This window comes from Rhopilema esculentum, chromosome 12, assembly GCF_057945365.1.
Source record: "Rhopilema esculentum isolate cy_ngs chromosome 12, ASM5794536v1, whole genome shotgun sequence".
NCBI lineage: Eukaryota > Metazoa > Cnidaria > Scyphozoa > Rhizostomeae > Rhizostomatidae > Rhopilema > Rhopilema esculentum.
Window position 1 is genome coordinate 8,261,771 of NC_142826.1, and position 27,150 is coordinate 8,288,920.

The 27,150-nt window shown below is 36.7% G+C and overlaps 4 protein-coding genes across 8 annotated transcripts; 3 read left to right on the forward strand and 1 right to left on the reverse strand.

The window, feature by feature from the left end:
• Window positions 1-291: 291 nt before the first annotated feature.
• LOC135681641 (double-headed protease inhibitor, submandibular gland) lies at window positions 292-4,584 on the reverse strand. Of its 3 annotated transcripts, XM_089111751.1 has the most exons (7): window positions 4,436-4,515; window positions 3,640-3,812; window positions 3,414-3,478; window positions 2,767-2,931; window positions 1,867-2,029; window positions 1,157-1,317; window positions 292-396 (listed from the first exon to the last, which is right to left on the reverse strand). In XM_089111751.1, coding segments are annotated over exons 3-7 (537 nt in total). In that variant the 5' UTR covers window positions 3,460-3,478; window positions 3,640-3,812; window positions 4,436-4,515; the 3' UTR covers window positions 292-394. The 3 variants fall into 3 exon arrangements, with proteins under 3 accessions (XP_088967877.1, XP_088967876.1, XP_088967875.1); XM_089111750.1 differs by lacking the exon at window positions 3,640-3,812 and having other exon boundaries at window positions 4,436-4,584; XM_089111749.1 differs by lacking the exon at window positions 3,640-3,812 and having other exon boundaries at window positions 4,470-4,532.
• Window positions 4,585-5,017: 433 nt separating this feature from the next.
• LOC148958744 (tomoregulin-2-like) lies at window positions 5,018-7,977 on the forward strand. The gene is made up of 4 exons (XM_089111752.1): window positions 5,018-5,170; window positions 6,381-6,546; window positions 7,242-7,444; window positions 7,801-7,977. Exons 1-3 carry the CDS (start codon window positions 5,140-5,142, stop codon window positions 7,399-7,401), a joined length of 357 nt encoding a protein of 118 aa, XP_088967878.1. The 5' UTR covers window positions 5,018-5,139; the 3' UTR covers window positions 7,402-7,444; window positions 7,801-7,977.
• Window positions 7,978-8,773: 796 nt separating this feature from the next.
• LOC135681355 (follistatin) lies at window positions 8,774-12,571 on the forward strand. Its single transcript, XM_065195797.2, has 5 exons — window positions 8,774-8,930; window positions 9,176-9,240; window positions 9,534-9,731; window positions 10,131-10,335; window positions 12,267-12,571. Exons 2-5 carry the CDS (start codon window positions 9,192-9,194, stop codon window positions 12,424-12,426), a joined length of 612 nt encoding a protein of 203 aa, XP_065051869.1. The 5' UTR covers window positions 8,774-8,930; window positions 9,176-9,191; the 3' UTR covers window positions 12,427-12,571.
• A 2,259-nt stretch (window positions 12,572-14,830) lies between these two features.
• Window positions 14,831-27,050, forward strand: LOC135681349 (uncharacterized). 3 transcript variants are annotated; one of them, XM_065195778.2, is made up of 8 exons: window positions 14,831-15,034; window positions 15,997-16,266; window positions 18,050-19,513; window positions 20,069-20,152; window positions 21,328-21,639; window positions 23,606-23,640; window positions 24,146-24,204; window positions 26,457-27,050. In XM_065195778.2, exons 1-7 carry the CDS (start codon window positions 14,950-14,952, stop codon window positions 24,191-24,193), a joined length of 2,298 nt encoding a protein of 765 aa, XP_065051850.2. In that variant the 5' UTR covers window positions 14,831-14,949; the 3' UTR covers window positions 24,194-24,204; window positions 26,457-27,050. The 3 variants fall into 3 exon arrangements, with proteins under 3 accessions (XP_065051850.2, XP_065051851.2, XP_065051852.2); XM_065195779.2 differs by lacking the exon at window positions 24,146-24,204; XM_065195780.2 differs by lacking the exon at window positions 20,069-20,152 and having other exon boundaries at window positions 14,832-15,034.
• Window positions 27,051-27,150: the final 100 nt, after the last annotated feature.

Sequence of the window (27,150 nt, forward strand, 5' to 3'; positions counted from 1 at the left end):
CTGGCATTACAACATTGATAAAGTTACGCCGCCGTACCGACCTCTTTTTGTTTGGGATTCTTCAAAACAAAATTTCTTTCTGTATAAAAATCTCAACATAGTGGGATTCAAAAATGTGGTAATTCGCTTCTGTAAATAATGTACGTGATTTCACGAAAGCAAAGGAATTTTCAGGGACTTTCAGATAGTACAGTAGGATTCGTACCGAAATTGTTAGAGATTTTATTAATTTGATTTGTTTTGCTATGACCAAACTGTGCAAGGAAGAGAAGGTATGAAGAAACACGAAGAGGACACGAAATGATATCAGATTTTTTCAATGGCTTTATACTTTATCTCAATTAATGTTTAATTTCTAATGTTGTCTTTTCCTGCTTCTTGCTTTTGATTCTTCTTCTACAAAGGTAATAGATAACAGCATGAAGACCTATAAACTGTATGCCTTCAAATATTTTTACCATGCAATTTCGTGTATTGTAAAGTATCTTTTCATCTCAGTGCTTAAAATGAAAAATCCCTTTTTTAAGTTACAATCTACTCTTACGATATCAGCTCGTACAAATGTGGCCTGTCGCGTGTATGCGTGACCAAGAGAAACAATCAAGGAACAGTTTTTTGGACTAGGGCTTATTTACATCGCAGGGTTCTTTTCACTGCTCTTTATATCTTACTTCAGAATAAACTCGACTCTTTAAGTTATTTCTGTCTACCCCTCTCATACCTTAGGTATCCAAGGTACTGCTAGTGCATTGACTCAATGGGGAAGTAAAATGTTCTTCTCAATCCCCGCCCAGATTTAAATTGCTTTGTCCATCAAGTTATTTTTACGGTTGGGATTATATGGGCTAGGTAGAGTGACCAGTGCGGATGCAACAACGGGCAATGGTCGCTTTTTATGCTGAGGGAATGTTCCTCTGGGTGAGTCTGGTACCCAGGATAGAACTGATTTGATGAGGGATATGGCAAATAACTTTCTTTGCTAATGTTTTTTCCCGGAGAGGAAATTAACGTTGTTCTAAATGAATCCAGTAAAAAATTGTCTTGATTTGTATACAAATTAAAGCACTGGTGACTAGTCCTCATTCTCCTTCGTCACACGATCATTGTTTTTCCTTGCAATAGATGAATCTAGGTGGATACAACTGACAAAACTTACATTCATCGACGTATTTGCATTCCCCTTCATACAGTCTGACAATCGCTGTTTTGGCCCTGCAAGCATTCATGGCCATTACGCATTCGTTGCTGTGGGTTTGGCCGTCCGAGCCACACACAGGACTGTAGTTGAATGTGCAGGCGAGGTTGCAAGCAGATTCACTGCAAGACCAACAAGAATAGAATTCAAACTAAGAGCCAAGTTACAAGCAACAGTTTATTCTATTCTATTTTATTCTACAAGCAACAGTTTATTACAAGTTACAAGCAACAGATTCACTGCAAGACCAACAAGAATAGAACTTAAACTAAGAGCCAAGTTACAAGCTACAGTTTGTTCTATTTCATTTCGAAAATCTTTCTTTAAGAATGAGCAAGAGCAGATTGAACCGTTTTGAAAATCAATACTCATTCCTTCTTTGAATTCTCCCCAATATGTCTCTTAATACATTTCACCTGTTATGCAACTGATCCAAGTCGTATGTTCAATTAAGGGACGTGTTCAAGAATTCTTCAAAGCTTGGAAAAATCTGCTATACATGAATTTTATATCGTAGTGGAATTGAATTCTCTGCCTGGCTCAATGTGTACAGATTTTAAAGTATTTTACAAACAAAAATGGAAAAAGAATCACTGTTGATGCAAAAACAAGACTATAAATGCAATCACAAAAGCTGCATTATAAACTCTGAAAGTATTTGGAGCACCAACCTTTCGCAATCAGTGTGCTCAAAAGCAAATCTGCTGACTACGCTGATGGCCGTTCTAGATGTGCAGGCGTTCATTCTTAGGGTGCATTCGTTCGAGTATTTGTTCCCATCACTTCCACAGACGGGTAAGTACTCCCGTGTGCATCCAAAACTGCACTCGTTTGCTTAGATAGAAATTAATGCAGTCACATTATCAAAATGATTTGAAAAGATAAGCTTGATGAAATACCAATACCAGCAGTTCAAAGTAGTTTGAGCTCATACATATGAAAACTAGTACAAGCTTTTTGGCACTCCCGTTTAAAAGCTCAAGGTGTGTTCTATGGTTATGGGAAGGGTGGTGGTTGAGTGGCCTGTTGCATGTGATGTGGTTCATGGATTGGGCTACGCCTAGACATCTCTTAGACGTTTTTATATTGTTTTAGAACATATTTTGGACTCGTTAAAGTCGTTAATATCTTTGTTCTCTGTGCAAACTGATGACGCAATTATCAGACTAAATTCTTGTTCACTAAAATGCTAAATCTACAAATATACTTCATTGATAAACAGGGCAATCACGAAAAATGGTTTACAACCAGTCATAGCGAGAGGAAAATTATTGAAAAAGGAGACAACAATAGGTGGGTTTAGGGGTGTATTCTCAAAAGACTATGCTTGATAACCAGCCCTATAAAATGCTCTTAGAATACCTTATCGTACATAACATATCGAAATGCTATCCAATATTATCTCACAATTTACATATGGTCTCCAGCCCCCAAAGGTGCTATGACTCTGAGAATTCTAATATAGTAGCTCTTTCAATATGCCAATTGTTTAAGATTATTATTTATTATGATAACTGCAAAATTTGGTACAAGTGCATCAGATTCTCCAATAGAGAACATCAAACACATACGTTGCTCCTTGCATGCTTGTCGGTATACAGCTATGATGGCCTGTCCTTGTTTACAGGCCGCCCATCTCATCGCGCATTCGTTGGGGTATGTTTTGAGATCACTCCCGCACACTGGTCGATAGTCAGCCGTGCAAGGAAAACTGCAGTCTAGCCGAGCCAAGGCGCCTAAAGAATAACAACATTTGTCAGAAAGCGTTGCATTATTCCAGCAAGCTATCAAGGGCATACATATTGAGACGAATTTGTGCTCCAAGCCCAACTATAGAAACACGATTACTGTATTTTACTGAGCCCAATTTTACTGAAAGTTGGTATTACGATTCTCTGTATATAGATTTCTTTGTAAAAATCATTATATACTCTCGTATTTTATAAGATATTTTGTAGTCACTGAGTAGTAAAATTTGTATTTCTGGCAAAATGAATGTTTATAGTTCCTTTTTAGAAGATGCTTCAATTTTGGGGCTAGCTGTGAACAATAATGAACACACAAATACATCTGATATATGAAATGTTTTTGATTTTGTAACCAGAATTGAATTACAACAGCTCACTAGCCCCAATACTAGGTCTCTAATAGAATGTTTTCTACAAAAATAATGACCTCTGCAACAGCTAGAAATCTGCAGGTTTAAGGTGAATCTTACCAGCAGTGCAAGCTACGATGAATCCAAAAACTGCAATGAAACTCATTTTGTTGAAGATCTGATTTCTAAAAAAGGAAAATAAGCTTGGTTTAAAGTTTTACTAAAACCTTTTTCTGTTCAATTTTCCAACATGGTTTAAGGTTACAAACGACTTTAGAAAATGGTATATAACAAAGAACAGGACTATAAACCAGCAAATTAAATTTCGAAGAAAATTCATACCCACCAAAATACTCAGCTATCGTGCTTGAGGATACCTTGATGAATTTTGTAGTAATTACAACAGAAAAAAGCTCATATTTATATGTGAAAAAGCATCTCTTTGTTTACAATGATAGCCAAGTGGTGATGGGACCACACTTCAGTTGGACAAACAATTAAGGTATGACAGAACGGCTACTGCAAACAAAGAAACGACGAAGATGGCTTAGCGTAAATACATTCAGCGCGCCAAAAAATGTTCTCGTGGATTCGCAGCAACTGATTAAAACTGCAGTTCTGATTAAGCCACGTGTTTACGATACTGGTTAGGGTAACAATGCTATAGACTGTGCATGCTTTTCAAATTATCAGGAAATCCGTCACCGCTAGGTGTCCCAGAAAAAATCTGAAGTCAAGAGATTTTGAAATAGATTTTTCCTTGTTTTACTGTTCTATTCAAAAAATTAAATTGTTGTAGTTTCAAATGTTGAAAAATTTGTTAATATTCTACATAAAGTATCTCAGGCCCCGTTAACAAGTAATTTCATATTTCGTTGGAAGAATTCTGTGTTGGCAATCCTCAATTGTACTGTAGATGAGCAATTTTTTATCAAATTTTTCTGTCAGTAAGTAGTTTATCTACACACAACTGAGAGTCTTTAACACAAATGCAACATGGGCGTGATAAGGGTGTGGTCAAGGGTTTGGTCTCTTGAATCTGCCTACAGCACAGCCTACTTTCCTAGGGGGGGGGGGCATTAGACAAGTCGACAAACTTTTACGGTGGTTTGCAAACATTAACTGTGATGCCATAAACTTACTGTCACACTTTGGAAAATCCGCTGCAAAACTCACAATCTCATTGCGTCTCCAGCCTATCCTGGGCCAAATCACCCGGATGCCCAGTGCTCGCGTTATATCAGAAAGGTCAAGTACGAACAGTTTGAATATTGCGTAGATGCTCTCCTTTAGCGTCAGTTGCCAAGAAAGGTAAGATTTCTCGACAAATTACATCATAGCAACGGAATTTTATTGATTGCACTGAAAATGCAATTTTAGAATAAAAGAACTTTTCGTATTCTACAACCAAACGGACATTCTTCACATACACAAATTTTACATCTTGTAATTTTCAGTTTTCATGATTTTAATTCCGTAGAAATTCAATCCTAATGAAAGATGTTATTGAATGTTTACGGTACGCACTGGTGCTTTTTTCCAAAACATATGTCTGAAATCGAGTTTCAAAACTTTGACTTAATTATCTCTAAGTTTGACTTGCTTAATAGCACCATTACATGAATGATACTGTCATTATTAGAAAATTGTTCGATTATTAAAATAATAGATCTATCTCTGTCACTCTAATTATGGATAATTGCATACGTATCCTCAGAGGTCGTTAGTTTGCCAAAACACTTAACGACAAGCTGTAGTTATAAGAACTGCAGACAGGAACACATAAGAGACTGGTACAGCAGCATTGAAAGAAACTACAGACCGAAGATCGCATATCTTGCCAGCTATGTTGTGTTTCTTATTTGCAGCTTTATCAGGTTTTTGCATTGTGTTTATAGTTATATTCTAATCATATTTGTTGCTTATGCGATTTAAAATAAAGCTAGGATTTATCTGATTTGATATGACGTTCGCCTACAACACCCTTTCATTCTGCAATATTCTACAGTGCCATCGGAATGAAATTCATATAGGGGGGGGGGGGGGGCTGCCCATTGTATGGTTTCAAAGCACTACATCTATGGGTTGCTAGTTATTCAGGGAACTGAACACCAAATGCCAACGCTGGACCAGGGCTTCCTGGGATGTCAGTTACCGTACCCTTTGTCCTTGGTTTGATGTGCAAGAAGCAGCAGGTTTGAAGTAGCAGGACATCAAACACGATGAGCTTGCAGCACTTCTTCGTGAAGCAGATGCATGAAGTAGAAACATTGATACGTTGACTTTTCCCTATGTAATGAAGGTAGCTAGAAGTATCCTTGCACCTCCCAAACCAGCCCAAAAATTTTGAAAGAAATGTAGTCTGCAACTACTGTCCTGGAGAAATCATTTCCTTATTCTAGGCAATTTTTCTTAATTTATTTACGCCAACCACAGGCATGCCAGAGCCGGGCGGCTCAGTAGCCCCCCCAACCTTTTTGCTGAAGTATGATAGTAAGGTTGTGTCGTCAAAGGTAATGTTGGCAAACCACCGTAAGAGTTTGTCGACTTGTCTAATTCCCCCCTCCCCTCTACTCCAAGACCTGTTCCGGCGTTCTTGAATTAGCTTTTAAAAAGATGGGGCGATGATGCTCCCTTCCCCTGCGCATCCTCATGTTATGTTGATAAAAACATCGAGAAAGAAAGTCGACAATATAGTGAGGCACAGCAAATATGTCGTAGGGGTGATGATAGAAAAAGACATCTTTGTGCTTATATTCATACTTGTTAGTTTTAATGTTTCGTTTACAGTTGTTGGCAGTGCCGTGGTCCCTGTATCATACCCAGCATGCAAGTTCCCCTGCCATTTCATTTATCTGCCGGTCTGTGGGAATGACTTGAAAACGTACTCAAACGAATGTGAAATGCGCAAAGCTGCTTGCAACAGACAAGGACGGAAACATTCAACTAAAATTTCGAAATTCAAAATTCCTTGCAGGCAATTTCATCAAAAATTTCCTTTCAGAAAAGGTCAATTCCCCAATCCCCTTTCTTATTTCGACTCCCTGTTTAGTGCGTAATTAATCTTCACACATGCCTGTCTTTCAGAAAACTATTGCGCTTTTGCCTGTCCTGAGATCTACAGGCCAGTTTGTGGAAGTGACGGAGCAAAATATTCCAGCGAATGCCACCTGAGATTCGCAGCTTGCAAAGAAAGAAAGGCGATAACCATTGTGAGGAACTCATCATTTGCAATTCACAACAAATGCGGAAGGTTTGTAAAGATTGGTCTTCTGAAATATCTCAAAGGAAAACATATGAAGCCTTTTCAGCTGAACTAACATCAGACATGTATCATATCAAAACTGATCATAACTGATCAAAAAAATTGTTACCCGTATTTCTTTGAGTGTTGTAAAAGATACACAAAATATTGGAAGATACACAAACTGTAACATAGCCCCCCAGCCCCCATTATGCAAAAATGATCTTATAAAATCAACGAGTATCTTCTAAAGTGCATTGAATTGAAGAAAATTTTTCCATGATGAAAATGAACGATAGCCCTGTTGATTAATTTGTAAACATTACAAGATTGACGAGCCAGTGATAAAATGGCCTTGATGAAAAGTGCACCGAAGAAATCGGAAAATGTTTTGCAAAAACAACATGAATCTCCTATTGTCTTACATTTTGACCAAAACGAAATTTAAAGCCTACAAAAAACGTGCCAATTCTGGCTTTGATTAAAACTCCAAGTAGTTCTCAGTCACATAATAGGGATTCTGTGTCTCAGTAACGTACGTCACTAGTTCCCAGGACTCTCGCATCCTCGGAAAAATGATCCCACTTTTCCATGCAAGGAAACTCTCTAAAACTTTAATTTTCTTGCATTGCAGCTGTAATGTCAAATGTTTAGGCCCTGAACGCGGCCGTGAACGCTTAACCAGTTTTTACCTTCTTAAACAGGAAAGAAACCTGCGAAATTCCTTGCCTACGAAGCGACTTCAAAGCAGTTTGTGGCTCAGATCAGAAGACATATTCGAACGAGTGTGTCATGAGAGCAGAGGCATGCCGTCAAAGAATCGCTATAATCAAACTCTATGATGGAGCGTGCAAAATCATGTAAAAGAATACATGTAATCACATTACATTTGGAAAGCTTTTGAAAGGTATTGTAATGCTGGAAAAGATATCAATGTTTGTTTGAGTATGGAGTCTGGTAGCAAGCAGTTATATATTGTTTGCATCTAATTGATGTTGTCAATTTCAAGGCCAAGGAATACTTAGTAATGCCTTAAAAATCACATCATAGTCGTACAAGTGTAGTCTAAGAATCCTTTAAAAAGGCCTAGTCCTCATGTAATAGCTATGAGTATCTTTCTATCGTCATAATTTATAACCTGACGTATCAAAGTCTTATGAGCAATGTATGGTTACATTGCAGATCTTCAATTTTTTTGCAATTCTACCAAGTATCAAAATAAATTATTTCCTGCTTTTGTACTACAATCTATTTCATTTACAGGACCTTGGACAAAAGAAACTCATTTGAAAGAAAAGAAACGTTACAAAGTAAAAAACGATGAACCGAATATTCACTCTCTAAAAGCTGTTATTAAGAATGCATTTGAACATAAGTCAAGTATGCTGTTAGCATTTTGTTTTAATCAGTTTGGTTGCCTAAAATAAGCGTTATGTTGAATGGTCTTATTTTCTTTTTGAAGGATTTCTTTGTTGCTACTTTCAATCAATCACTTACACATAAATTTAAAACGGCAGTTGCCTGGTAGATAGGCTCCTGTTCTTGGCCGTCGCTACCTGTAGCACTAAAGGGGGTGTCCAGGTCCCATTTGTCAGCAAAGTTTGTGAACGCCCCTTTTCTGTTTTTGGTGAAGCATAAGTTTAAAATTTGCCGACGACACATCCATAGATGGCACAACCCATCGTTTTTTAATCAGAAATCTTTCCAGAGAAAGTCACACCCCACTTCCCCCACTGCCCCAATAGTGTGAGTCCTGCTCTTTTGCTTGAACCACCTGGTTCACAGAGCAGTCTTCATGGATATAAAAGGCGAAGTAAAAAGGTTCGTTGTAATGCCCTAACAGTGTGGCTAGCATTTGATTAAGCGACAGCTACCCTCATACTCTGTAGTTTCTTTGCTAAGAAAGAGAAGACAGTTTTTAAGGTGTAGAAGTTAGATAAAATGCAGAAGTTGATAGCAGAGTTTCATCAAGAGTAGAAAAGTTTGGCTCATAATGCATTAAGAAACAAGTGTGCTCTGAAATGGGTTTGATGTAAATGAATTGGCTGGAATAACACTGCTTTTGGTATCAACAGAATGTATTGAAAATTTTCTTTATTCAAAGATGTAAGGAAAATTTGCTATTGTCTAAAACAGAGGAAATTTGCCTAGCTTGAAGTATGTAGTTTGCAGCACAGATGCTTAAAAAATTTTGCCTTCGTTTACTCTTTGCAGATTTCTGGCACAGTTTTCAGCAAAAATGAACTGCAAACATTTCACCTTCACAGCGACCTTTTTCATTTCAAGTTTGATTTCATTTGACCTCATGCTGAGAGTAATGTATTTAAAGCAGAACGGCTGTTCAAGTATATTGAATCTTCATCTGAGTTCAGAGTTGTGGCCTGTTGGAAAAGGTAGGACCCATTTTACTTGTTAAATTCACATCGTATCTACTAGAAAAAGTTATGTATCTACACAAGTAATATATTTATCAATTGAAGTGTAAAATTCAAAACTTTAGTGACTAATTCTTTAAAGAATCGAAATGAAGGTAGAATGCAATAATGTAGAACTTGATTCCGGAACATGTAAAATTTGCTTCCGCAAATGCTGCTTGTTATCTTGATGTTAATTTAATGTTCGCTGTTTCTGTATGCAGATCAAATCATACCAACATGCATCCTGTGCTTGCATTGCTGACATTCGGGCTGCTGTCCGCTACAAGTGAGTGGCATAAACCATAGATACTCAAATTGCCCCTTCGTGAAGCTTATCTACTTGATACCTGTAAGCTTTATCTGAATGATGGCCATGCAAATAGCTCATTTTCAAAACATTTTAATTTTTTACAAGTTCACTCGTTTTTTTGAGATTTCCATTATCTCCTGATTATGTGATTGACCAGGGACAGAAATAATGGATTATCAAAATTTGCTTATTAGGGCGAAGGATTATTCAAATATATATTCCTAATTTAATATCCTAATTTTAATGCAATTATTATATTTCTATTGTAGACATATTATTCCAAGGGCCTGTCCCGAAAACCACTGATACTCACTGTGAAACAATTTGCACAGACAGTGAGACAGAACCTGTCTGCGGCAATGATTGGAAGACATACGAGAGTGAGTGCGAGCTGAGGAAGGAGGCCTGCCGTACAAGCACACCGTTGATTTCTGTATACAAAGGCCGATGCAGGTCCACGCTTAGAGGTAAGGACAGGACGGCTGAGGAAATATTAAGAAACATTGTTGTGCACATCAGCACAAACTGTGTTTCATGTTGTTATAGTTTTAGAAAAATGTCGCACGACCAAAATTTTGACAACTTTGAAATGTAACAAAGAAAGTTGAAAGATATTTACTGAGATAAAATTATTTGAACATTTAGATCAAAATCTAGAATAAGAAACAGCAGAAACCTCTTCACTGACCGTATCCCAGCCCTCTTAGATTTTACATCTAAAAAAATGCTTGAACTATATCAGGATGACGTTTCTACTACATACACAACAAATCACAGAAAATTGTTTTTAGACAAAAATTAAGCGTCTATGGTTTTATAAATGAGATGTTCTAAAAACAAATGTTTTTTCTTTCAATTTTCTACAGGCACAATACGAGAGGACGGTACTGGAGACAGATTTGGGTGCATCAGAATCAAATGCAACTACCGGCATGAGCCTGTTTGCGGTAGCGACCTCCAGAGGTACAGCAACCCATGCAATCTCAACAAACGAGCATGCTTTTCAAGAACACCCATCGTCAAAGTCATGGATGTTCCAAGGACACATTTCGGAGAATGCTCTGACCTTAGGTATGTTCGACATTAAAAGCAGTCAAAAGATAATAATGTGGCTAAAGCTATCTGTCAGTCAATTATTGGCCAATCAAAAATCGTCTGGGCGGTATCCTTCTTATTGATTGGCTAATAATGCATGCATGTAAAAGCATTGCCGCATGCTTAGGCAATGGTGTTTATGTTTTATACTATGATGGTTATTGGAAATGAATTCAAATCATTCACCGATGATCATAGCATCACAATGGCAAGTAGTGACATAGTTTTCATGAAAATGCTTTCTGAATAACAAATGATAGATAGCGAAGTTTGTATCTAGAATATAAGAATACTATTCAGCACCAGAAACGAACGCTATGTTATGTAGTTATCCGCTGGTACCTTTTTAGCTTTGAGATGCAGATTATGCAGTCTTCGAGTAAGCTGTTTTTTTATATCCAGATGAAATATTACAATACAAAATACGTTTACTATACTTGCTAATTTCTCTACGATACTACAGGTGAGATACCATGGGAGAGCAAAGAACAATGACAACCCAATGGCCATGACATGCAACTAGACAAACAAATACAAACGCTACACGTACACATAATGAAAGTTACAAAAAAAAGAAACATATATATAGGAAATTACAGTTGCAAGTTGATACGTTTTAAAAAGTGAAAATAAAAAATAAGTGGGTGAGGCACAAGATTTAGGGATATTTGATAAAAATGATTATATTATCATTCAAAGCGTTCTGTTCTTGAAATAAACAGGATAGTAGGTTCCAGAATGAATTTATTCAGTTTAAATGGCAATTTTTGTCACCGTACAAAAGAATCTGTAAAAGGACAGGATTTGGGACGTTGGCAAATTCATATGAATACAGTGCCGGACTGACACAAGCGACGAGGTCACGTCTTTGTTCTTCAGAAGACTGGCATGGCAATATAAAGTGCTCCGTATCCTCAAGACCATCGTTGATCGGACACATCGGGTTGATTGTGTCACTAAAATTATGAATGAATTTGTGGAAATTCGGTTTGCTCAACCCTACCCTAAGTTGAGTTAATAAAGAAAGCCCTCGTGGGTCATAGATACCAGAAACAGAGTTAGGAAGTGGCCTAATGATCGACAGCAATCTGTTCTTGAATATATCAATGGAAGGCGATTCTCTGATTTCAGGGTCGAGTTTACTCCATTTATGCAAACTGTTGGGAAAAAGGCTTGACTTATGTTTTTCAGTTCTTGCTCTAATTTGTCCAACAACTGGTTGATTGCAAAAAGGATAATTCAGAAGATTCAGCAGTGGAATAGGATCTCTTGTATTATCTGGCATCAGATTGTTGATTATATTGTAGATCATGAAAAGTCGTCTACTCCATCTTCTCGAGTGCAGGGATTCCCACCCTAACTCTTGATACAGCTTTTCATAAGAGGTCCCTTTCCGTGTTACTGCTAATGCTGCAGAATATTGAACCGATTCGATTTTTTGCATCAGGATATTTCCGCGGCTTTTTGGACTGAGTTCCTTGCATGGAATGTGGTAAATCACATCTCCATAGTCTAAGTACGATCTGACATAAAATTTGTAAAGCATATTCAAGGTTTCCCGAGGAAGATATTTTGAAAGAAACTGCAACATTCCTATTGCCTTTCTTGATTTTGCAATAGCTGCATTTATGTGATTTATGAAAGAAAGCCTTGGGTCGAGTGTAAGCTCAAGATGCTTATGCTCAACCACTTTCAGTACTTGGACATTATTAAAAAATAACGGGGGATGATCAATTTGCCTTTCTTTGTTGAAAAAATTATTTCCACAGCTTGCTTTCTAGGATCAGGGTCGAAGGCAGTAATCTGTTGCTAATGCACATATTTAATGCTGATATCTGCTTGCTTTAGATTGTTGCTTTGTTGGTTAACAAGTCTAGAGGAGAGTCTGTTCTTTGCTTGCCTTATAGGTGTCCAGTTTGTGAAGATCCGTTGCCACTGGAACTGTCTTGGTGTGGCAATGACAGAGTGACATACCCAACAGCTTGTCACATGATGGCAGCAGCCTGTAACAAGAGAACTGCCATCGTTCCTCTGTATGCGGGCAGATGCATAGAAACAGAAGAATAATACCGGAACACAATGAACTGTGACAATTATATTAGAAACTGTTATTTTAAGCGTTATAACAGCATTTAGAAAGATTAGAAAACAAAGTCTTCTCTTTCAAAAGAAACACTGCTCATTTGCGTTCCCTATTATAAACTGGTCATTTGTTTCAAACGATGATATTTAGTGGGAAATTTTGTTGAATTTTTCTCATTGAACTGGCAAGAAAAAAACTTGTAAATGTTTAACAGTTTTATTTTGGTATCCAGTGCGTCCAAACATCGTATAGAAAATGCGAGCAAGTCTCAAATCCTGTCCTGCACTCAAATTATGAGGTGTTTGATTGGACTCTCTAGAATGCGCTTCCATCTGCACAGGGCCTATTTTAAGAAATTCTCAATACTGCACATTTATTATCATATTTTCTTATAGGAAATTTTTCTGTTGCAATTAGTGTTAACCACTGCAAACCCCAGGTGCCTTAGCAATGCAAGCGTAGCGAGAAAATTCCCCGAACTTTGAACACGTGTATAGGCCATGACGCAGAAATCACAAACAGACAGACGATGATATACACAATCAACAATAACACTTCAAAACAGCAACAAAACAAACAGTAGCTACAAAACTTGAGTAGAAACATAGTCATTCATCACTTATAAACGGGGTCACTATCTCGTGTTTTGTCTGGACAGTACAACTAAAAAGTTTTATTAGGCTCTTTATCTTTCTTTTTGTTAAGTTGTTTCTTTTTGTTTTGTTAAGTGAGCTTCTGCTAGACGCCAAGAGCATGATAGGGCAACTGATAAATTGTTACTGAATGTTCAAAATAAGAAATTAAGAAATTTACAGCAATGCTGACATTTACAAGTAGATGTTTTGTTTTTGGTTCTGGGCATTTCGTTTTGTTGTAAGTTTTGATAGGAGAGTCTTTCCGATGGTCATGCGAGATTTACAATACATGAACTCTATATCGAACTGACGAGGAAAATTCACATTTTGTGAACAAAGCAGGAATCTGGGATAGCCGCAAATAGACATTTTCACAAATCCCAAAATTCAATACTGTACATTTTCCAAATCAATACTGCATGTTGTTAAATTAATACTGCACAAAATGTGCAATACTGCACAATAAAATAGGCCCTGCATCTGCACATTGAGCGGGTACTTTTTTCAAAATGTTTGGCGGCTAAACCTAGAAAGCAGGATACCTTGAGACGAGTTGGAATCAGAAGGCTCCATCTTTAGTTGATTAACATTTGCATTTGAAACCGAGGTTTGTGAGTGCCGTTCCTTTGCGACATCTTTTCAAGTAACCGAAAATTTTCTCGCATTGTAACAAATCATTTGCAACAAAGCTGTAACTTCAGCAGCATGATCTGTGAAAATGTGAATGAAGAAATAAGTGGGTTTTAAATTTAAAATGTGTACACTTTCGGAAAAGCCCTTCGTCACGCATCAGTGGTTTCAGGAAAAACAAGGCCATGACACAGCCACTAACATGGCCTTTATCCTCATAACATCATGCTTGAACAAACTGAAGAAAGCAAATAAAATGGAATTCTTGCAAAGTCTTATAAAAAGTATTTTGTTTTTCAATATTTTTAAGACTATTTTTCACACTAGAACTCTACGCGAAAGATGGGAAACAGACTTAAACCAATGCAAGCCTCGAATGCCCAGAAAGGTCACCTGCATCTTATCTGTCAACAAGTAGACGGGGGTTCTACTCTTTTCAGTTGATTGGTAGCATAGTTACTTTTATTGTATTTTTGCATTCTTATTAAGCGTAAATATTTGTAAACATCTGAGAATGAATACCTGACGCATTGAAGACGCTAAAAATATCTTGGATCCGACATAACTGTAAAAAATGATCACGCTTTTCAATATTAAAGAAAACCGTTTATTAATGAAAAGTTCACGATGCAGCCTCGAGTGAATAAACTACCAGAGCTCTGAAGTTTTATGCATTTTATGTATCAAAACAAACATGAAAATATGGCAATATTTAAAATGGCTAGACAAGAAATCATTTGTACTTGCATCGAATTTGTTGAAGATTTTGAAAAACATTCAGCTAAATTTTCCACTTCTAGTAAACCTTTTTGAATTATTCAAATTATCTTTTCAATATTACTTTTTTTCGAACTTTGGTTTTCTTGCAAAGGGCTGTTCATAAGCCCAGATATTAGTTTAGTAATTCAACCAGAAATTGGCGCCAACTTTTAACGGTAGCTCCCCCTCATCCTCAGAAAGCATTTTATTGTGAGCACTCCCTACCTACGCCATAACCGGCCATAACATATATTCCAAGAGCAACAAGAATAAGGTACGTTTTGCAGCACGTAGACCCCCCGGCGCTTTACCTGTAACGAATTGTTTGCGATGTCAGAAGATCATCGACGCAGCGACGCCGAATTTTCGACCTCGTAATTTGATTACTATAAGCGAAAAGTGTTTGCAATATGTTTAAGATGATATACAAAGCCAGCTTCGGCGTTGAAATGCAAAATCATAGTGGAATATGAAGAAGATGAAATGTTTTGGCATAAAACTTCAATACTTTTGGAATTAATTTGTTTTTGCTTAGCGTTCGCGACGTCTGCTAGAAGCCTTCGGCTGGGTAAGCATTCAGTGAATTATACAACGGTTCATTTGCTTCTTTGTATTTAAATTCTGGGTGGCTGAAACCAGTTGAAATTAAATTACCTGAAGAAATGCTTTGATGTAACAAATTATCAAGTCTTTAGATTTTCAAATACTGCGAAAAAGTTAGCGAAAAAGTAATTGCGCTGTGAAGACGATCTTCTTTATATACCATTCTTTGATATCTAATTAAAAAGCTGTTAAAGTACAAAATAAGAAAAAGTCAGAATTTCTTTGTATTTTATTAGTATAGCGACGGTCAGACATCTTAATTGGCCTGACCGAAGATACTTGGGATATAGCATAGGCCTAGCAAAACTTCTCCTGACACACTTGAATAAAATGGCTGAATGAAATATGATTTTCCAAACTTTGATCGCAAGCATCGCATAGATACGTGCATGATTTAATGTCACTGTTTATTTTGTGTCTTTTTACTGTTTATCTGTTTATGTCACTTGGGTCTACTGCTTTCTAAACTGAAATTCACAAAAACTCAACTGTTGCAAACATATAGCAGCCTATCTGTGATTCTTAATGTTTAATTATTATGAAAATGAAATATCTTTTCAAAGCCATTTTAAATTTTTGTACCACAAAAAGAAAATCACTTTACCTTGACCTACGCTGCACAAAGCTCTAACATCCCCGAAGGAAAATGGAAATCAAAGAGGTTCTTTCAAAAAGGCAAAAAAAACTGATTGAAAATTTAACTTTGTAAGCATTGTAAAATTTGGTTTCGGCTGTTACTGCATAAATTCCTTCCAGCGGCAAAGATTTTAACAGGAATTGTGAAGTGATCCCAAAAAATAGTCTTCAGCTTTTGAAGTTTACGAACAAACTGCATGTTTATAGTTTAAACTGGTCAACTGATTGAGTTGCATACATGTTCAAGAGAAGCATGCTATTATGTAAATAGAAGCATATTGATTCTTTCAGAAGATCATGAAAACAAATGTACACATGGTGGAATTCTAAATGGAGTTTTCCTTCATGGTGGCATACAGTCGCGGAATGACACAATTTTCTCAAACATACCAAGCATGGAGGCATGCATCGAGAAATGCTGCCGAACGAGCAAGTGTGATTTGGCAATGAAAGTTGGCAGTGTTTGCCACGCTGTCAATTGCCAAGATGACGATTCCTGTCAAATCTCACACAAAAAGAAAGGGACAGAGCTTAGAGCAGAAATCTCATTCATAACGAAAGGTAGTCACCAACTTTTTTGTTAAAAGACAACAACTTAGTCTGCATCTTGTCACGTGATAATCTCCTCGTGTTCTTTTGCCACATTCTATGCAATGTTTCGGCTACTCCGTGATATCTTTAAATCTTTTCTTCGTAAAGACGTACAAACTACCTTTTGACTCTATTTTTTCCAATATATGATGTCGTTGTATATGCAAAAGGGCATAAAAACAGGACTTAACTTGATCTTTAAAAAAAACAGAAGACCTTAGCTTATCATCTTGTATATCTTTATCAAGTGAATGTGGATTTTAGCTCATGTTATTCGCTTCCCAATAACCTTCACGAACGAATAATAAAAGCTCAAATGTCCATTCTCGCCGTTAATGACATCTAAGTTATCAATAATAAAGTTGTCAAGTGATGACGTCACAAAAATATATTCTTAGGATTTTGAAATTTTTTCCTTTAACCTGAAAGAGCATCATGAAATATTTCTAAATCTGCTAAATCAGTGAAAATATTACGAATTGACCGAGATATGACCAAATGAGCACAAGCTTTTGCCCCCATCAACCCCTGTAATTTGGTCTCAGTTCATAAATTTATGAACTGAGCCAAAATAACAGTAGTCCATCAGCAAACTTCAAATCTTCTATTGGCCATAGCTCACCCGATTTTTGACAAATTTAACTAATTTTCCATATATGGGAGTGTTTTATGGTGTTGTTTCATGCTATGTGGTCAAAATTCGAAAATTCTAAAAATAGTTTTTGGTGTGACGCCACACTTTAAAACTCTATAGCCTAGTCAATTGATCTATTAATGCTAAGGTAAGCGCTTTTTTGGTAAGTATAAGCTCCTAACGGCTGGACTTAGAGAATCGAAGAAACAGGGACATGCTTTCCTATATGATTGATCTATCCTCCCAACAAATCTGTTGAGTAGCCAGAGAAGAGACAGTGTGTTTAGTAGCGAAATATATACATAACCTGCAAGCATTTACACGAAAAACTAGCATAACTCAGCAGTGAGGTCGTTAAGAATGTCAAAGCGATTAATCAAGGCGATTAAGAATGTCATGTGATTGTCATGTGACACTACTTGAAAAATCTCTTGAGCTCTGAATTGCTTCGCAGGAAAAACACGAAAGAAGACGGGCTTTAGAAGAAGGGTTTGATTTTTTTCATTAGCCATTTTCATGGCTACTGACCATGTGTTCGACATGTATTCTGGGGCCTGGCTATATATTCAAAAGCAGCGTCTTACATTAGGCCTACCTTGATAAAGTAGAAAAGTGAAAAGTCAACAGAGTAGAAAGAGGCTTTTTGACTTAGCACAATGCTTCATGGGTTGCTGGACTGTAACAGTATGTTGAATAATGTTTGATGCTCATAAAATCTGAGAATAATGAATAATCCTCTTTGGATTTGAAAAAAAACAGACAAATTCTTCAGTTCTGAATAATGGTACCATGTCATAAAGCAAATGCTGAAGAAACCAACGGTCAAAGCTTACTTGTAAAACTACGTTAGTGAACTTGTTGGTGAAATCATTCATTTTAAAGAATGGGTCAGAATCTATTTCACACAGAAACATCTTTGCATAAATGTATTGCATAGATGAAATGTTTTATGTCAGTAAGTGTCAGTAGATTTACTTTAATTTATCAAAATTATATTTGGTGTTGTACGACTTCCGCTCAATTTGCATTCACGTTGGTTTTTGTCACGATAATTAAGATTTGATTCTAAGTTCCAGCTTTCCTGAAAATATGTTTCACATTTCCATTATCTAACTTTAGGGGAAGTCGTCAAAGAAGTGGCTACAGCAAAAACTCGTAAACCTTCACTTGAAAAGCAGAAGGTAAACTTTCAGCAAAGCATTATCAACAAGAAACCAACTTTTGCAGCTCAGGGAAACACACCTAAAACCACTCCGAGGGTAACTAAATTTGTCCCTTTATTACAACCAGCAGTTAAACAAAATGATGAGCAAACAGAAGCTGCAGCTTCCGGCTCTGGATCGGCGTCCGGATCGCTAGAAGAGGAGGACAGAATTTCCGGATCAGGACTAGTAACAGATGACATCGAAGAAGCGCTCGGAGCTACTACTAAGGTACATACTACGGTCAAAGAGACCGACGAAAATAACCTGCTTGGATTAGGACCAAGCATTGATACGGATAATGCTTCACCTGAAGCGACACTTGCAAAATTGCCATCTGCTAGCAGGTCTGCTATTCCTACTCCTTCAAAGCAAGGACAGTTTGGCACCAATCTGGTGCAATCATTGAAAAGCTACTCATTTATGGAAGAAGACCAGGACAACGAGGACAGAGATAACAAAAGCGAAGAATCGCTGGGCCAGGACGATCATGAAGACAAGGATGAAAATAATGATGAAAAGTTGAAAGCTAAAACAAGCATTGAATATAAAGCGAATGGAAAAGCTACTAATGCTGATAAAGACGAAAAACAGGACAGCATGCTAATGTCATTTAAAAAAGGCAAACTAGATAAAATTCAGAAAACAGAGGAGATTCTGAAGGAAAATGACGATGTAAAATACATCAATAATGAAAATTTGAAACATGACACGGCAAACACTATATTAAATGACTTGAAAAATGCTGTTTCGGACACGGTAGAGCTTGATAAGTCTAAAAAAGGGCAAGGCAAAACAACTGTAGAAAAACCTAATTCTCGCAGTGGTAGCAACAAAGTGAGGACGGGTAAAAATGCAAGCTTGGCATTGATCAGTAATTCTGAGAATGGCCACGGAAATACAAACGACGAGACGGATTTAGGCTCGGGCTTGAAAAAAACAAGAAAGCAATCTGTTGAAGTTGTAGGCTCTGATACAGAAAACGCTGAGGGAACAGATGAGACAGTGAAAAAGACATTGCAAAATACCAATACTTTAAAAGATTACAATAGTGTTACAAGAGGGACAATAAGTGGGCTAAGAAATAAGGCATCACTTAAAAATGTAAATGTAGCTAAAAAGGCAAACACAGTTGAAAGAAGGTCGAAAAGTGGAAAGTTTTCTGTAAGAGGCACAAAAAGTTCAGTGCTTAAGAAGAAAGAGCAAGTCACACCGTTACAGAAGCAGCTGTCAACATTGTTTTCTAAGAATGCAAAAAACTTCATGCCCATTGCAAGATCATTGAAAAAGCCTAGCAAAAAATCAGAATTTGAAAAGATACAGCGATTGCAGCGACAAAGAGACCGAAATAGGCACCATGGAAAGGGCCAGAATTCGCTATGTAAGTATGGTATCATACGAATTTTCTATAGGATGAAATGAAAAATCATCAATTCAAAAACCTATAGGATTGGCATTAAAATACATTCTCTTATATTGCACTTGCTCAGAAATATAATCTTCTGCATGTATTTAACATCTCACCTCTATTGCATTTGTGCGTTTTGCATTGGTGGCCTTTCCCACGGCACATTCTATCGGCAGTCCTTGTGATACCTACAAGTGAAAGGCAATCAATTTGCTTCATCTTATTTCCATAATGCAACTATTGTTGAAATATTTTTAGCAATAGTAGCTACGATGATGAATGGTTTCAAAATAAATGGTCTCTATTTCAATAGTTTGCCTTTGGGACAGATTTTCTCTAAGATTTTTTCTCTCCCAAGCAAATAAGGAGAGAAAAAATACTTTTTGATCAATATCAGGTATAACATAATCACTTACTACATTGTCCCACAGCTCAGTAACTTCAGTTAATTATCGATTGTTTAATGCATTCTAACTGTTCAAATAAACTTCAACAAATTAACCAATAACAAACTAATCCAAATTTTAGCTCTCTTGTACGCAAAGAAGTCTGAGAGGGACAAAGTAAAATTTGTAATTCACAGATTTAATGAATGGCATGGCTGGAAGAGAGGTATAAACTGCCTAATAACTTACTAACTATTCTAATTGCTAGTGTTATGTGAATTACAAGGTGACTGTGTAGGCATTGGTTTTCTTCGAGCAACAAAAAAGCCTACATCGCGATTGGTTATTATGACAGTAATCGTTCACTTATACACTTTGCCTCCACGACTGAAAAATACCCAAATGTGATACATATATACATACATACATACATACATACATACAAATTCATTTTATGAGGAGGTTAAAATACTGGCAGCTATGCAAGCTGATGTGGACCTTCTATTTAAAGAAATACAAATAAAATTACAAAACTAACGAAAAGACATTATATTCTAAGATTTCCATTGTTTCTATTAAAGTTAAGAATATATAAAATCAGAATCTTTCTTTAGAAATTGTCCCGTTCCTTTAGTAAATGAAATGGTATTTATCTATCTTATTTATCTTGATTAAGTAGGAAATGAATAATTCTTTAGCGATCCTGTAATGGTGACATTATGAAAGTTAATATTGGGATTTTCCAATCCAAAGCTAGTAACGGATAGCATTTTGAACCAAGAAGTTTTGGGTGTAATCTGTGTTTTCCGAGCATGGTAGACAGCAGTGTATGCTTTATAACGCCATCATCTATATCAAAAGGCGATAAAACTAAAACAAGGATGGAAACACCGCTGCTCTTGTTTGTCTCATAGTTTTGCAAAACCTAAATTAGAATAAAGGTTTCTTCCTTCCTTTTTATATGACAACTTCATATTGACCTTTATTTAGCACTCATTTCCTTGAATTTCTTCTATTGAATTCGATAGTAAAAGCCATAGTTTGAACTCACCGATAGAATTTAAGATTTACAAATCCTCATTAGTTACAAAGATCTTGTAACAGAAATATTGAATTTAAAATAGACACTCAAAAGGTGCCTAGTGTCATGACATAGTCTAGCTAATCCCTTACGTAGCAACATTATGGAAATGTCCTCTAGTTTAAGCAAACAAATGAAATACATTCCACCAGTTACTATTCCCTCATTGGAATAAACACGAGTTCTGAGCAGCTATTAAAACCCAGATACAAGAAAATATCGTAATCTGATTATTTTTCATTAATATCCAAGGATATCAGTAAGACCTACTAGTAACTATTATACCTATGAAATGCTTATAACCAACTGTCACTTTTCAGACCAGCTATTAAATGTTCCAAGAGAAAATACTAAGTGCAGAAGAGGCGTGACGATCCGAGGTGCAACTCTTCGTGGGGGGATTTTGGCAGGGGATTTCAAGACTGTTGGCATAGTCAGCAACCAACACGCATGCGTGAATTCTTGCTGCAGGAACAGACGCTGTGACGTAGCACTTATGCTTGGGAAGGAGTGCTTTAATGTGAAATGCTACAGCACCAGCCTGTGTGGCATTGCACCTGCGACGGCAATTTTCGACGAAGTTACTCCAGTTTTAACATACGTTCGTGGCCATATAAGCAAAAGATCTGCAGGTGATTTCTGAATTTTTGTCGGTAGTTCATACTTTTGACTGTTTAATCCTATTGGTAGTCTACTGATAAGGCCCCCATAACTATTGTCAAAGATATGGCAGACCTTGTGTCAAAGTCTTTGTCGATGATATTAAACTCATCTTTAACTAGCAATGAATTCCCAGACATAAGAACATACAGGAGTACCTTCAATACTCAAATCAGTTTAACAAAAGATGTAAACAATTAAAGGTCAAATTTAGTTATTTCAATTTTTTCATGATTCTGGAGATGACAATTCACGAAAAGCTATTTGCCTTGCTTCTGGGAAATAACGTAATCACCAAGAATCAGTCAGCTTTTCGTAAACTGTACTCAACAACAACACCTTTAGTATTCAGCACTGACTGATTACTGTTATGAAGATATCGATTCCAAAAAATTAAACTTGAACATAGTTCTAAGCCGCATTAACACGAGCAAGTTTTCCTTGACAATTTTTCTTTGAGAAGATTATTTTGCTTGTGTAGATTGGGGTGGATTGAGGAAAAATGACAATATCTTACTTGACAAGTGTACTTGTTCAAAAGCTGGCGTGCCAGTTTTCCAGCAAGTTCACTTGTCAAGTAGATCCTAACACTGCAAAGACTGTGGTTACGATAATAGGCCATTTTCGAAAAGCAAACTCATTGAAAATCTCTAGTGCGCTCAAACTGAGTGGCACTGATGCTAGGCGTGACACGAAGACATAAGCTCTAGGAGTAATTGTCGATGAACGTCTATAAAATGGGATAAGCAATGCAAATACTGGCAGTCACTACTACGCCACTGTCGAAAGTCACCTACGGTATGCTAATGTTATTTGGGCCAACCTTCAAAAAACTAAACTTGATACCCTTTAATGTCTACAGGACCGTGCTCGATCAATAATCAAAAGCGATAGATTTAAGGGCAACTGGTTTTGTAACTGGTGAGCGTTCATGAAAAATAATATTACATATAAGATCATACCCAGAAAGCCTTTGGGGGTAACTTTCAGCAAAGATCCTAGCAAGCAAACAATGCAACATGGTATGGTACTGTAGGGATCTTAGTATTCCTAGAAAAAATACAGAGCAATTTATTTACATACCAGAAGGAGCAAGGGTTTCTAAAAGATTTTGAAATACGTCTTAATACCATTCACTCAGAATCTAAACACTGAAAATAAATGTCCAAGCAAATGTTAATGTTGGGCCTCGGGTCAAAAAGTAAAATACAAAAAAGGACGAAAATGAGTTGAATTTGATAATGAAAAACCTCGCTGGCTAAACACGCGGCACTGAGTGGAAGTATGACGTAGAATCCAAGAAATGACAATCAAATAGGAAGTATTTAAAATCACTCTAGCTTTAATTTTTTGTTTCTGTGGTTATGGATTTGAACTGTGGTTTATCTTTAATGAAGTTCTCATAACACATGCATAAATCCAATTTTGCTGTAACAAACAGCTTAGTTGAATAACAGTCTTGAAAGCATTATAATTTCGACATTGTAATCTAACATTACAAATTCAACTTTCAGTATTTTTATCACCCTTAGGACAAACATTTGATCGTCGCTTTGGGGCTCTTCTCAACTTGAAGTAAAACAAACATTGAGCCCATGAATTATCTATTCTGTCTAAAAGGCGTGAGGCCAAAATTATTATTTTGTCAGTATTTATTGTCAAGCACTGAAAACGTCGCTGGATAGATGACATCAAGCTAGACCTGAGTTGGGTTGTTATCTCTGGAGTCTATAAATGCCATTGTCATGGACAGATAATGATGGCGACAATTGTTACAATGTATCGTATTCTGTACAAAACGGAGAAAACGAAATGTAATGATACGACTAAAACGTAAAATTGTTTGTAGTGACAGGTCAGGTCGCAAACTGAAAATCAAAGACCAAAATTATGAAAATGTGACTTTATTGATTAGATTAACCAAATTGTTTTTTCTAGACATTCAAGAAGAAAATGACTCTATACCAGAAGAGGTAAGCAATTTATCATCTTTCTTAACAGCTAAAAAAACTATTGGTTGTATTCTTAGACGAATGAATATGCAGAAAAATACTATATTGGAGATTTTCTAGAAACAACATAGCCATGGGGTGAGAAGTGTATGAATGCTAGTCATAGCCTCTGCGTCATGAATGTTAGGGGTCTGGAATACTGGCTAGCTATTCAAAGCTCAATTGTTAGCATAAGGGCATCTGGGGCAAGCCCCTAAGTTTAAAGTAAAGATGCATATGTCCTACATGTGCAAAACTGCTTCGATGTAAGTTTTGACTCATTCATGTATTCAGCATAACCATCACAGCCCAAGCATCAATTATAAATCGAAGGAGGATTGCAGGAAAGGAAGGAATATTAACGAGATTTGCAAGACCAATTTGCGTTGAAAGATGTCCTTGAAATTCTGAGCCCTTCTCTTTCCAGTTGTATTTTTTCTCCAATTACTTTTCATCTAATTTTATTATTTCATTGCTAATTTTTTAGGCCGCAGAAAACCTTCAGCTTCTAAGATGGTTGAAGATATTTATATAGTCAGAAAAATGGTGAGGATACAATTCAGTGAGGTTGAAGAAAAATCATTACTTTTTTAACTACCAGAAAAAGCAAGGAAGGATATAAGAATATCTTATTTTGAACTTAAACTTTCGAAACTGAAATTGGTGATTTACAGTTGTGAATAACAGTCTCTATGATGACGTAGGAGAGGTCTGTACACAAGCGCGGCTAGGTGCGAAAACTAGACGCGTTATTCAAATTATAATTGTATTGTAATTGGTCCTCCAAATTATAATTGTACTGAAGAAAAACCATTTTTTTAACTTCATACTCTATCAAGTTTCAAAGATAAACCTCTCTTCTATCAATTAACGCTTCTACTTAAAATGCACCGCCTCCACAGCAAATGTGAAAAAATTCCTGTTTGCCAAAAGGATTCGTAAAGGTGTTCCACAAAATGATAAGTGTTTACTTTCTTCAAGCCAAATCAGGAACTATTGGTTGGCTAAGGCATGTGACATTTTGATTAAGTTTAAATTCACGAGCAATTGTCCTGAACGGAGAAGAAAGATCGGTTCATTGTGAAATGTAGTGAAAAGGGAGTTGATGTAAGATAAAAAATTGATCAGCAAAGGAAAAAAGGACGCCAGAATTATGTAGTTTTAGAATGACCTTCTTCGTTTTCTATCCTGTTTTAAATCCTAAATCAGGTTGGCCCATTTTCTGTTTTCATGCACTCCACGCCAACATTCACAAGAATCATATCACAGCCTTGGATATGTGAGTTCGCATACGGTGGGGTCTGTTTACATTGCAGAAATGAGAATGACTTGATAACTGATCTAGATATAAAATTAAGCATAGTGATCAATATAATGTAAGCATAACAAAATTGCTGGTTTATACAATGTTTTCATTGCCATACTGGTTGAAGTTGAATCCTAGATTCCTCAAACCTCAGACAAAAGAATTATTCCATTCAACTCAGAAAGGAAATATTTCATTCATGTGGTGCTTATTTTCCATAGAAATTTCTATGTTATTATCGTGCTCATTTCTTTGCGTGTTTGGGTATTACACAAATAAGATTACAAGGTTCATTTACGAACAAGAAGGGTCAGACATTGAAGGACTTTGAACTTTCATAATTATAGACCATAACTTATTAACCTTGCATAAATTATGCACTTTTCACTGGGAGGGGGGTAGAGTTGATCTCGTACTTCAATACAACCAACGTTTCGATATCATTCAATTCAACTCTACTTCAGTAGGCAACTCTACGTCAAAAGTGTTGAAAATGTTTTACTCGGGGCGGGGGGGGGGGGGGGGGTTGGGGGGTTGGGTGGGATAAACTTTGCCTAGTTTTGGACGGGGACGTGTCATTTTGGTTATAATTTTGGACCCACAATTTCGCAAATGTCTGAAAAAATGTGACCCATAATTCTGCAGACATGATGGAAACTGTACCCATTTTTCTGCAGAGCAAATAAAATTTTTAAAGCACATAAAAACCATTAACCAGATTTTGCTTGTCCTATGCCCCAAAATCTCTATATTGCACATAATTCATACTTTTATTTCTAACTGGACATTCGTCAATGCTATATCTCCCTCCAAATAATTTTGCAATATTTCCACAAAATGGAACCCATAATTCTGCATGTTTCTTAAAATGGTACGCATAGTTCCGCACAAATTTAAAAAATTAGTACCGATAATTCCGCACTTTTCAGAAAAAAGTACCCCAAAATAATGGCACATCCCCGTACCTTCAAACATGTTAAGGTACCCCTCCGAGATGTTTTAAAATGAATCGGAGATATTGGTGGAAAATTTTATTCTAACGAGTCACCATGACACCTGGGGGGGGGGTACTCCCATTATGGCCTGACACGGGGTCCGGTCAGGGACGAAGAGAGCCAATGCCAAACTTTTAAGGAATTTCCCTCAAATGGTAGAATTCTGGACGAAAACCCTCAAACGGTAGCATAAAATCCGAAATTATATCCTTGGTAGCATCCATTTCTTTGTGCTCTCCTGGTCCTTTTTTGAAAAATGACTTATCCACTTTATCGGCAGATGGGACCCACTTGGGAGCAATATCTAGCGACGGCTCTTCGTTGGTGTGTGTTAATTCTTATGTGGATAAAACTTGTTTGCTGTTTTCTGAACGGCATGAAATCGTTTCAAAATTAGGAAGGAATCAGAGAATGGTTCTATAGCATGTGAATAAAAACATTTAGTGACCATTTTTCCTTAAAGATCTTATTCTCAATTCTATTTCTAAATGTTTTAGAGGAATGACAAAGAAAAGGTGTACTGGACTTAAAGGCGATGACCAGAGTCATAGGCAAAGAACAAACGACTAAAAGACTATATTGATGATAGCTCAAATGTGGAAGGGTGTAAAATGTGTAGCAGCTCCAGGAGGAAGGACATTTAAAATGGATGCCTTGAAAAAAGAAGAGCAAAAACAGAAAAAAGATAGCGGCCTGTCCACTACACCACGATACTGAATAATCTGTAATCTTAAATGCAACATGCAGGACTAGAATCACATTAACGTATTATGCATCAGGGAAATGTAGCATGGAGGAGTCGTTTTGGTCTACTGGTATTGGCAGACCAGGTTTATTGTCGACATTCTACAAGGGGGAGGATCTCTCAGTCAGCTGCAAAGCAATTAACTGACCCCCATTCAGTGCCACAAAGCGGTTTGTAGGCAACTCTACAGAAAAAGCTCATACGGAACTTTGATGCCTTGAATATAGCGAACACTATGATGCAAGAACACGTAAACGTTGACGACGACTACCTCGTTGACTATATATATTGAAATTTTGGGATAAATATAATTAATATCAAAGGATTCAGAGATGTTGTTTTTGAATAGCCGTTTCCTTGTTGAGGCATACATCTTCTAATGAATGAACTATTTCCTGCTCTTGCTGCCGCAGTGTGCGAACAATGCATTTAAGAACTTTTGGACA